This window comes from Schistocerca piceifrons, chromosome 1 (assembly GCF_021461385.2).
Source record: "Schistocerca piceifrons isolate TAMUIC-IGC-003096 chromosome 1, iqSchPice1.1, whole genome shotgun sequence".
In the NCBI taxonomy this organism is placed as follows: Eukaryota; Metazoa; Arthropoda; class Insecta; order Orthoptera; family Acrididae; genus Schistocerca; species Schistocerca piceifrons.
Genome location: NC_060138.1, coordinates 269,125,609 through 269,138,672, shown reverse-complemented (window position 1 = coordinate 269,138,672; position 13,064 = coordinate 269,125,609). Strand labels below are relative to the sequence as shown.

General features: G+C 39.7%; 1 protein-coding gene across 2 annotated transcripts in view; it reads right to left on the bottom strand.

Annotated features, from left to right (window-relative positions):
* LOC124787780 (beta-1,3-glucosyltransferase) overlaps window positions 1–13,064 on the bottom strand; it is a 117,390-nt gene that overhangs the window by 51,222 nt on the left and 53,104 nt on the right. For both annotated transcript variants that reach the window (XM_047254681.1, XM_047254688.1), the window contains exons 7-9: window positions 8,064–8,244; window positions 4,409–4,544; window positions 4,177–4,330 (exon numbers count right to left, since the gene is read on the bottom strand). In XM_047254681.1, the coding sequence (XP_047110637.1) occupies window positions 4,177–4,330; window positions 4,409–4,544; window positions 8,064–8,244 (471 nt within the window). The remainder of the gene's footprint in view (window positions 1–4,176; window positions 4,331–4,408; window positions 4,545–8,063; window positions 8,245–13,064) is intronic.

The window sequence follows — 13,064 nt, the reverse complement described above, 5'->3', positions numbered from 1 at the left end:
GATGTGTCACATGTTGTGGACAGTAAAATACATCTCCTCCTTAAGGGCAGTGGAGTTAAAGACCAAACAACTTCTCTCAGTGATCACTCTGTGAGGCCTGAAAGCTAATTGTTGGTTAGTAGTGAGAATAATTCTAGCAAAATGTGTGTCATGCTCTTAGAAGTGCCTTCTGGATTTGTCTGAAGACTCCAGACTCCTCACTGAGGTATCCAGTCACCCCAAGAACCAACTGCAAAGGAAGTCTTATTCATGTGCATATTAATGACTCAGCCCCTATTATTCAGTGAGGTGTTACTTTCCACCAAGAACTTCCAATTAACATTTCTATATTGCTGATACAGATAGTTTTTATGGCTACCTAAGGCCTGTTGTCTAGGTGTAGCTCATTTGACTAGTAACCAAAATGCCATGGGTTGATGGCTGAAGATTCAACAACCTTGTCAAAGGGCAGAGGAGCTGCAAAGGTTCAAGGCATTCTCTTGCCCTTGGGGAGGAAAACTGCCCCTACAAGGCAAAAGAATCGGCAATGATCAACAGTATGAGGATGCAGAAGGCAATGGAAACCACTGTATTAAAGACAAATAACATGTATCCACAGGGCATGTGGCCTATAAATGAAAAAAGCTCCATGATTATTGACAAGATTCCAGATTAGACCCCCATTCAGAATTCCAGGAGGTCACTGTCAAGTGGGAGGTGACCATGAAAAAAATATTGAATAAACATTGAAAGGATAATGTTCTATGAATTGGGATATGGAAAGTCAGAAGTCTGAATGTAGTAGGAAGTTAGAAAATCTGAAAAGGAAAATGCACAATTTAGATACAGAGGGAGTCAGTGAACTTAAATGGTAAGAAGACAAGGACTTCTGGTAAGACGAATATAGGGTAATATCAACAGCAGCAGAAAATGGTATAACAGGAGTGGGAATCATTGTGAATGGGAAGGTAGGTTAGAGAATGAGTTACTGTGAACAGTTCAGTGATCGAGTTGTTCTCATCATATTTGACAGCAAACAAACAATAGTTCAGGTATACGTGCCTTGTTGCAAGCTGAAGATGAAGGTGGACAAAATGTATATGAGGATATTGAATAGGTAATACATATATGTAAAGGGAAATGATAATCTAATAATCTTGGAGGATTGGAATGTACTTTTAGGGGAAGATGTTGTGACTTGGCAAGACAGCCAAGCCACTACGAGGTGAAGCCGAAAGGCACGCGTTAAAGCTCATGCAGGCTGGTGTGAGGTCTGGAAAATGACAAGGTCTTTATAGTAGCAAAAATAGTACGTAGCTTCTGGAATACTTAACTTTAATCCATAATTGGTGAACATCGGTCTGACGGTACATGCATCACAAGATAAATAGCAAATGATAATGGCGCCTTGCTAGGTCGTAGCAAATGACGTACCTGAAGGCTATGCTAACTATCGTCTCGGCAAATGAGAGCGTAATTTGTCAGTGAACCATCGCTAGCAAAGTTGGCTGTACAATTGGGGCGAGTGCTAGGAAGTCTCTCTAGACCTTCCGTGTGGCGGCGTTCGGTCTGCAATCACTGATAGTGGCGACACGCGGGTCCGACGTATACTACCGGACCGCGGCCGATTTAAAGGCTACCACCTAGCAAGTGTGGTGTCTGGCGGTGACACCACAGAAGAAATAAAAGAAAGATTTATAGGAGAATATATGCTTGGTAGTAGGAATATAGGCTGCAGTAATTACTCAGAGATGAAGAAGCCTGGGCAGGATAGAGAAGCATGGAGAACTGCATCAAACCAGTCTCTGGACTGCAGACCACAACAACAACAACAACAACATCAGAAATGAAAGAGGAGGAAGATCAATTGAGTTTTACAATAAATTTCAGTTGGTTATAGCAAATACACTATTCAATAATCACAAGAGGAGCAGCTATACTTGGAAAAGACTTGAAGATTGGGATTATTCCAGTTGGATTACATCATTGTCAGACAGAGATTGTGAAATCAGATTGTGGATTGTAAGGTGAACCCAAGAGCAGATATAAACTCAGATCACAATTTAGTAATGCTGAAGAGTAGACTGAAGATCATGAGAATTATGCAGAAGAGTAAGTGAGGAAGGAAGTAGGTACTAAAGTTCTAAGGGATGATAAGATACATTTGAAGTTCACTAAAGATTTCTAAAATCATTAAGGAAAGTTGGAACCATTCAAGTTGATGTATAGTATGTATGAGAGTTTTGGGAAAATATCATCCACATAATTTCATAGACTAGCAAGGGCAGTTAAGTGTGAGTACTATCACACAATCAGCTAAACAGCTCATGTATCCTTGTCACTGACAAAAATAATATACAGAAGACTGGAAAAGAAATTGATTAGATGATGATCAGTTTGGCTTTAGGAAAGGTAACGCTTCCAGTGAGGCAGTCCTGACATTGCACTTGATAATGGAAGCAAGACTAAAGAAAAATAAAGACACACTCATAGGATTTGTCAACATGGTTCAAGTGTTTGACAATGTAAAATGGTGCAGGATGTTTGAAATTCTGGGAAAAATAGGAGTAAGCTATAAGCAAAGATGAGTAATTTGTAATATGCACAAGAAAGATTGGAAGACCTAAGATAAAGTGATCAGATTGAGAAGGGGTTCCCAAAGGGTGCAGTCTTTCACTCATACTGTTCAGTCTATACATCGAGAAAGCAATGAGTGACGCAAAAGGGAGATTCAAGTGTGGGATCAAAAATCAGGGTGAAAGTATATCAATGATAAGATTAGCTGATGACATTGCTATTCTCAGTGAAAGTGAAGAAGAATACAGGATCTGTTGAATGGCATGAACAGTCTAAAGGGTACAGAATATAGATTGAGAGAAAATCAAAGAAAGACAAAAGTACTGAGAGGAAGCAGAAATGAAAACAGCAAGGAACTTAACATCAGACTTGGTAATTGTGAAGTAGAAAAAATGAAGCAATTCTGCTATCCAGACAGCAAAATAACCCATGATGGACAGAGCAAGAAGGACATAAAAAGCAGACTAGCACTGGCAATAAGGATATTCCTGGCCAAGACAAGTCTACGGTATACACATAGGCCTTCATTTGAGGAAGAAATTGCTGAGAATGTACTTTTGGAGCACAGCATCATATGGTAGTGACACGTGGGCTGTGGGAAAACCACAACAGATGAGAATTGAATCTTTTATAATGATGTGCTACAGGAGAATGCAGAAAATTAGGTGGACTAATAATATAAGGATTGAGGTGGTTCTCCACTGAATCAGAAAAGAAAGGAATGATGCGACCAGACAGAACTACATTGTCCAGCCATAACTACGGGTTCTTTAATTCCTCCGGCAGAAGACATGAAACTAGAAAAAATTAAGTATTAGCTCACTTTATTACATAAATAATAGAAAAATTTACTTAACTCAACACAGTTCTTTCCCAAAATAGCACTGGGTAATTTACAGCTGCCATTGACTAGCAAAGCAAGAATTGATGCACTAGTTAACGAACAGTTGGCTCGCAGTACAAAATTCCACATTTAGCTGCTATTGCCTTACATGGGGATGTTGACTGGTGTAGCCAAAGTCTGGAACTGGGGCAGAGCTCTTGCATGTTCAACACACACTATATTGACCTCAGCATGAGAGGGCTGCTATGCTGAGGGGGAGGAGTGGTCTTCTGGAGTGCCTGTCACTGGTTGTTGCAGATTGCAGCGAACCCTCGCTAATGTCTGTGGTATCAATTTGCATTGCTGACTCTGGTGTGGCACCACAATCTCTGGAGGATGCCACAAGGAATATAAGGAAAACACTGACAAGATGAAGGAAATGATGTTAGGGCATGTTGAGGCACCACAGAATAACTTCCATGGCTCTACAATGTAAAAAATGTAGAGGAAGCTAAGGGGTTGGAATAGGAGAGAAATTTGTGGTAAGTCACACTGAACCAGTTAGAAGACTGATGGAGGATAAAAGAACCATACCTAGCTTGGCAAAATACCATGCATAAGAGGCAAGAGTAACAAATGAATATTGAAACAATTAAATAGTAAAAAATATGAAAAACAGTTGCAAAATTGTGTTTATATTAACTTTGATGCTAAAAAAATTTCAAAATTAATTTATGTAATGAAACACTTTCCACAAAGTGCTATTTTAATTACACTAAAGATCTGGATACACATACCTCAATATTGTATCATCATCCGTTATTACAATCCATTTCACAGTTGGATACTTTTGAGGCTGAAGTGCAACATTATGTATTATACTCATTGTCTTTGCACAGTGGCCAACTTCTGTGTTGGGTACTCCAAGATTAATTGTGGGTATATTCTGATCTGAAGAACATCACATATAATGCCTCTTAACTCCAAGTATTGTTTAGACAGTACAGAATAGACAAAACTTCATCTCACCTGCTACATCACTGTAAAATTCCATATACCCTGTAAATTTACCCCATGTTTTCTTAATTACTGGCACTCTATCTTTGTGGAACTTGCTGCAAGTCTTTATAGCAAAATATATGTGACTTCTTGAAACAGCATCTCCCTGAAATTGAGTTTTGGAAAGAAACACACTCTCAGAACAGTAATAAACACCTTTTTTTAAAATTTTACACAAAGGAAAAGCATTCTTTTATCTTAATTCAAATGATAATTAATTACCCTGTATCTTATAATTAATGTTATATACAGTTGACCACATTGCTCTATGGTCTAAGCAACTGTTCATATTTCTTCAGGCACAGGCAATGTATAAAAAAGAATTATAAAGTGCTCCTAGGGACTGGGAGTGACTTCATCAATGCTAGCTTCTACATGTATACATTTAAATATTCCTCAACTCACAGTCTGTGGGCTCGGCTGTTTACATCCACTTATGAGATCTTCTTATGCAGTTTCTTAAGTTTCTGAATTTTCTACAGGTGGTGGTGTGTGAAACATATATTTTGTGAGCTTGGATGTAACCCTTTTAAAAATGTTTTCTGCATAAAACCAACACGTAGACCAATTCTGTAATGTTGCAAGTATGGTGTTTTCTGAACTATGTCTGAAAATCCAAACAAACTTTGTGTTCAGTTGTGATAAGTGTAATGAGCATTACTAAAAGGATACTAATGGAGTTATCACACATTCTACCAAGGATTACATGCAAGTCCACAAAGTATACTACCTTGACTGGAAAGAAATGAGACCGCACAAATTACTAAGAAACTGTTTGCTGTGGCTTAATAGTGGTGATTATTTGTCCTCAGCATCCTTAAACCTTGGCAAATTACATCAAAATTGATAAAGTCTGTAGCACTGGATGCGAAATTTAGTATGTATGTGTTCCTATGCTCTGCTGATGGGGGGAAAAGGCAGTGCCAATGAATAGTTGCACAAGAAATTTCTAGAAAAAAAGCTTTTGTGTAGTAAAATGAATGAAAGAAAATGAATTCAGATGTCTTCTACTTTATGGGCAACCAGTTCTAAATGAACATATTTGGTAAGTACACTATTATGCATCATCAGTATTGTTTCATTTGTGTGAGACACTGTAAATCACATTTTCTGGTGTAGTGCAATAACACACCTGTAGGAAACTGCTTGTCCACTGTCACTGCATTGATCAATTTTGTTTGAACTTGTCACACCTTAAGAATACAGACTGCATTGGAAAACAACATTGCATTAATACACAATTGCAAAGAGGTTAGTAATGTATGTTGCATCATTTCTTTCATGTCAAAGTAGTATGTTTCACATAGCAAGTGCACACAAGAAAGCCAAACAATGCAAGCCAGGAAAAATGGAAAATAAGTGAAATGTGCACTATCCATGAATGAGCAATTGGTTTGGAAGAGATAACTGTATTTTGAATAAAAAACTTCATTCAATTAATGGTCACTGATTATTCCAAACACATCTAAGCTATTCAGCTGCTGTTCCTCTAATAATAACCTTTTACCAATTACATGAGCAAATTGATGAGTGATGAAGAAATGGTTATACACTATGTGGAGGCTGCTTATTTACAATGATCTTTGTTTGCTACAATTATAACAGAAATTCGTGCACTTAGAATCACAAGTCTAATAATTTGCCTTTAAATAAATGTGATGATAACAGTGATGTCAAATGTCCTAAACCAAAAACAATTTAATTTAGTTCTGAATCTCCAGACATTACCAGTTTCCTACTTTAAGTAATATTTTTTATGATCCCTGTTAAGACCGAGCGAGGTGGCCCAGTGGTTAGCACACTGGACTTGCATTCAGGAGGACGACGGTTCAATCCCGTCTCCGGCCATCATGATTTAGGTTTTCTGTGATTTCTCTACATCACCTCAGGCAAATGCCGGGATGGATCCTTTGAAAGGGCATGGCCGATTTCCTTCCCCATCCTTCCCTAGCTCGAGCTTGCGCTCCGTCTCTAATAACCTCGTTGTCGACGGGACGTTAAACACTAAATCTCCTCCTCCATCCCTATTAAGATAAAGAACTCTGCTTCCTACCATAAATAGGAGATAAAATCCACATGGAAATTATTTTTATGTAAAATATAGGGGTTGAAACTGAACCTTTTCTCCCATTCTGGCCATATCAGTACCACTTCTGAATGTTAGTTTTTTCTCATAAACTTTTTCTTTCTCTACAATATTTTTTATCTTTGCATTCATCTCCTTTCTTTCTTTGGGTTATTTGCCCATTTTTTTCCTTATTGTTTCTTCACTGAGCTCCTTTTAGTCCTACAATTATTTCTTCCTTCATGTTGCGTATCACCTTTTAACAACAAAGTCCAGCTTATAATTAGTTTCCTTTATGTGAGAGACCTAAAAGATTAAAGTTGTGTTTCATTAGCACATTGTCATCAATTCTGCAACATCACCACACACAATACGAAATTGTACCATGTGATTGTAGTTTTTACATTTCATTCTACTAACCACATAACACATCATTAGTCATGTCCCTTTGTGCTCATTGATTTTCCTCCAGGATTTTTCCTCTCATTATATCATTTAAGAAGTCATTGAACCAAATCAGATGCTACATCTATTTGTTTTTCCTTTCCTGTACAGATCAGTGCCCTTCCTTCATAGAGTCCTTGCAACACTTCCTAATTAATTTACCTTTCTATCCCAAATTTTTGTTGTGCTCGTCCTTACCCATATCTCTACAGTTTCTAATGCTGCCCTTTCCCAAAAAAGGGGCAACAATAAGAAGAGATCAAATAGTTTTTGCAATCAGAAATAACTTGCATGCATGGAAACAACACTGTGTTCACTGACTTGTCTTAACAAATTTACAGATCACCTTGAGAGAATAGAAGATATAAAAGAGACAAATAAAAACTGACCTACTGGAACATTATTAAGTCTTTCAACATGACGCACTGTAAAGTGACAAACAAACACTGACCTACTAGAACAGTAAGTCTTTCAACATGACAAACTTCTTCATTTCACAAATGAAAATGTGAGATAACCTGAAACATGTAGAGGTTATATGAGCATATAGAAAGGGGATTTCGAAAATCTATATCTCTGAAAAGTCTCCTATTTCATAATGTGCCATTCTTGAGTGCTTATAAACATGTATCTGAAAAGGGAGAGTACAAAAACTACATATGCATCTTCCTCTTACAGATTTCGAAGACTTCAAGAGCATTCACACAAATTACTTATAAATAAGTATGAATCCACATGGATACTTCTAGCACTTTATGGAACTAGTGAAAACCTTATATGAAAATTCCAGAATAGTGACAGTGGGGGAAAAACATCTGCTTCTGCAACTCAGATGGAAATATGAGTAACAATGATATCATCATAAAGAAAGTCACGATTACAATATGATGAAAACGTTTTAATTCAAACCCATTTAAATCTGAGGAAGCTACTTGTTTTCTTTCTGCAAAGTGGCATTACGAACACTGATATTTATGACATGTTAGTAATGGTGTGCACTGGACTTAAAATATAAGTATTTGACTTTATCCAGTTACAAGAACAGAATTATTGTACTTCATCTCAGTTTATTGCGTGGTATAATAAACTAACTTGAATAGCTCAATATGTTCTTACACAATATCTGATGAGCCTTGGAGATGTAGCACACATAGAACGATATTTAGAACACAGGAATGGAGTATCCACCAAAGCTGGTCCTTTGCCATCATCCCACACAAACTGAGCTAACTCATACTGTGCATCAATGGCAAAATTTTGTTGATAAGTCTCATTTTCAGAAAGCCGCTGTCCCAACCTACAAGAGAAAAAAAATAGGATTATAACAATGCAATGATAAAAAATCACATGTTTGAGATCTTGCTGTTGGTGAGGACAAAAGTCTATATAACTGTCTTTTTGTAGCACACAGACCTCCAGGCATTCTATGGCATGCAAAGAAGACATGTAACATAATTAATTTCATAATACAGGGACATTGCTTTATTGTAGCACTGACAGTGTGGGTTGAGAAGTTTTCACATTCCCATGAAGCTGAGATCTACACTGGCAGAGGCACTGTAACTGGTATGGCCTCCCAAGTCTGACAGGTCCCAGCAGACGAACAAGACAAAGTGTGTCTCACAAAACCCCACCTCTCTGATGTCCCATCCCATGTACCTTGGCCCTTCATACCACAGCTCAGTGTGATAGGGATCAAAGCAGGCTTCAGTCTAGTGAGCAGTCACAGAAGCGGAGCTCTAGAGCCTGCTTCACATCCAGTCTGGAGAGGAGACATCTACAACCTTCTAGACAGATCACATTACTTCCTGCAATGGAAAACTGATTGAATATGTGACTGTCCCTGGCTAACCATGACAAGATGATCCTTTTCCAGCACCTGTTCAGGATGCAACTTGTTCGTGTGAATGTACGGCCTCAGCATTTTGGAGAGGGCTGTCACTGCTGTAAATCTTACTCTACTGAAATTTAGCATTGGACATCTGTTCCACAAAAATGTCAGCGTGGCAGGTTAGTATACTGTGGATAGGGTTGTTGGAGGAACTATTGCTATGTGCAAACTCCTGGGATATCTTGGTCTGGGTCAGACAGATTGGAAGTAGTGGACTGTGGGAATTCAGCAAGTATATTCTTAACACAGGACACACCCAGCCTCGGATGTGCCTACACCTTGATTAAAACAAAACATCACGATTACTTTTACCACACTCCATAGAGGGAACATAAAGTGCAGGGCACTTGGGACTATACTGGAACTACGAGTGGAAGTAAATAATATAATGTGGATATCACTGGGGTAAGAGATATGAAGAAAGGAAGTGGATCACATCAAGTTGTTGTCAGAAAATGCTTTTCACTGTACAGGCAAAGACTGAGGTGAGTATTCAGGAATGGATTCTATCATTAACAACAAATATAAAGATGAAATTGTTGTTAGAGAAGTAATCTCAGGCAGAACAACAAGAATAGTATTAAAAATCAACAAAAGGGATTCACTGTTAATAGAAAAAGTTTATACCCAACAACCACACACACAGATGAAGATCTTGGAAATATTTATGAGCAGCTAAAAAGAACAGTTAAACAAAAGTAATACATTCTTCAGCAGGAAATTTTGGATTCTATACCAGGAATAAAACACTTTATTGGAATTTGCTGAGGAGAGCCAAATGTACTTCCTACATATAATTTTCAAGAACTGCTCAGGCAGGAAGTCAAACTGAAAAGGTTTAAGGCGAACTAAAGTGAGATTTACTATGTGCTTCAAACAACAAACAAACCATGAAGGACGTGTTGGTCAGCCCATTGTCTCTATCGAACACAGGCTACTAAGATGCAGTATTAAATTGGGCATTAAGTAAGAAGCATTTAAACTTATTAAGCATAAAACCAGTTTCACTGACACAAAAAATTAGGTGCAGAAGAAATCGAAGAAAGAAAAAGATGTTAAAGGCTCTATTGAATGAAAACGGATAAAGAAGAGGAAAAATAGTAAATAATAAAAGTCAGACAGAACTGGCTGATGTGAACAAGACTATTCACAAGTATTAAAAAGAAGACATCAGAAAGTGTAATGAGAAGAGAGAGAAATCAGGAACAACTGAAGTATGAAGAAAATGAAATAAGTAGCAATGCTGGGGAGTAACATGGCATTACTACGAAGAAACAGAAGATCATCATAAAGGTGTTTAAAGATTTCTTCAACAATCTACAGAAGGCACCTAGAGAAATGAACACTCAAATAATAGACTATGGGAATAAGTGGATTCCAGATGTATTACCATAAAAAATAAACAAAGTAATTAAGTGCATGGAAACAAGAAAACCTCTTTGGAATTATGGGATAACAGTATAAATAATAAAAGTGGAAGGATAAGAGGTGAAAGCAAAAACTGCACAATTATTCACCAACCATTTGCACAAGAAGATCACACCAGATAGTTGGAACAATGCTGTAATTGTTGTACTCCACAGAACTGTGAGCAGGTAAGATGTAAACAACTCCAGGCCCACTAGCCTTTTGTCAACTGTACACAAGATTTTATAAAAACCATTGCTAACTGACTAAAAAAACTTAAGCCTTTAACAAGGGAAAAAACTAACTGCCTTAAGAAATCTACAGATTGTCAGTTAGCACCAAAAACATATGAGTTGCTACTTTGCACATGATGTGTAAACCATGAGAAAGTGTCTGTGCCAAAACCAAATCTGTGAAACAGAATCCACAAACATCAGTTCAGTAAAGTATACATACAAGAAATCTACTGCTTCCAGTCAATTATGTGAAGGAAATGAAAGTCCAAAATTGATGGAGTAATCAGGCAAGGTGACTCCATTTCACCAAGGTCATATTCTGCAGGCTTGGTCAAGGTCTTCAAATCATTAAACTAGGCTGAAGAAAGAATATACATAAATGAATCTTATCTGAACCTCATTTTATTTTCAGGTCACATTATTCAGTTTGTTCATGACCTAGAAGAATTTCAGCAAAGGATGGGGAAACTCGACTGATGACTACTTATCGTAAGACCAAAATAATATACAATCCATATCCCAGGAGAAAAATAATCAAGGACTATGTAATCAATTTGTATAAAGAGAGAGAGAGAGAGAGAGAGAGAAAGAAAGAAAAGAAAACCACCAAATGGATGGACACTTAAAGAAATAAACAGAAGTGTGAAAATGGCTTGAACTTCATTTGGGAAACTGAATGCTACATTCAAAAGTAAATTCCCAGTGTACCTTAAATGGAAGGTCTATATCTAGTGTATACTGCCAGTGCTAAAATAGGGAAATGAAAAATGGATGTTAATCATACAAACAGTACAAAAAGTGAGATCTGTCTCGTATGTAATGGAAAGATCCATGTTAGGCATCACAAAAAGGCACAGTTAAATGAACAAATGGACAGGAGAAAAGGAATGAGTTGAGATCCTAGTAGTGACTGCTACAAAAATGAAATGGAGGTAGGCTGATCCCACACCAAGACAAAATAATGGTAAGAACAGTAGAATTTGATGTCCCATAGATAATGAGGTCATTAGAGATGGAGCACAAGCTTGTATTAGGAAAGGATGGGGACATTAAGTTGGCCATGTCCTTTTCAAAGGAGTCATCCCAGCATTTGGTTTAAGTGAATGGCAAGACAGAGAACTGTCACTCCTCCTGAATGTGAGTCCAACAAGATGATGTGAGATGGACTAAGGAGGTTATGTGTTGAATTCTGTTGTAACTGCGACCAGGATGGTCGCAGGGTAGCAATGACGGAAAGCGCGGCGGGACCCACAGAGAGGCCCGCGAACAACAACACAACGAAAGAGGACGGACACGACCAACGAATGACAGAACAAATACAACAAGACCAAACAACAGAGTCACAAGGATACAAACACATCCACTCGTATACGAACCAGGAAGTAAGCAGTCTAGGGCAAAGCGAGGTGTAAACCGACGTAAGTGAGATAAGACTGACTGGCTGAGCGAGAGGCCGGCACTTAAGTACACTATCAGGGGCGCCGCTATTGGCCGCTGGGAACACGTGTTCAACTGTGGCACCCTCACACTAAAATCAGGCCAGGAGGCACGTGCCGCCACAGCTTACAGCGCGATGGTGCAGAGACCTCTATGGGTCATCGACGTCCATGACGTCTGGCACGAATTCAAATTCCGTGGTGCGCGGTACCAGATCCCTCCCCCCTGAAACTTGCGCGTAGAGGCGGAAATGCCCCGGACGGTGCCGAAGTGGGTGGCAGTGGGAAGGGGAACTGGGCGTATCAACCGCTAGTGGTGGGGAGTAAGGGACGCCCGAGGTATCCATGACAGCCGATCCAGAATCCAGGGCGGGGGAGGGAGCCGCTGATCCACCCAGAGGCAGAGAGGGCCTACGGCAGGCCCATGGGGAGACGGCAACCGGGGGCTGGGACAGTAACTCGAGGACCACGTCCGTACCTGAAGGAGATAGGGAAAGGTAGGGAAAGAGGCGGTGGCGCGAGTCCCATGGCAGCACGAGGGCAGAGCTGATTATGATGGCGGCACTCCAACCCTTTCGACGTTTGCACCGCCGTCACACACCGCCCATGGGCCGCGACCACCGTGGCGGGTGTCCAACCCGCCTTGCGCCCGTACTCGCAGTCCCACATGGCCATGCCAGGTGCATACCGCTGGGAGGGCCGGGAGTGGGGGTGGGTGGAGGAAGGCATCAGCAAATGGAGCAGGGTCCATGGTTGTCGCCCATGAAGGAGCTCTGCTGGACTGCATCCGTCAATTGGCATAGTGCGATAGATGCTCAAAATCAGGGTGAGGACATGGTTGGAGATGTGTCAACCGCCTTAGTCAACTGGTGTTTAAAAGTGCGGACAAGCCTCTCCGCCTCACCATTGGACGAAGGGTGGAAAGGGGGGCTACGGATATGCTTGATATCATTGGCCTGACAGAAGTCGTGGAAGGAGGATGCTGTGAATTAGGGACCATTATCGGAGACCAATGTGTGGGGCAGGCCCTCAATGGCAAGAACCTGGGCCATGGCCGTGATTGTAGCCTCCGTAGTGGTGGATGCTACTCAGACAACATATGGGTATTTGGAGTGAGCATCAACGATGAGTAATCACATGGTCCCCA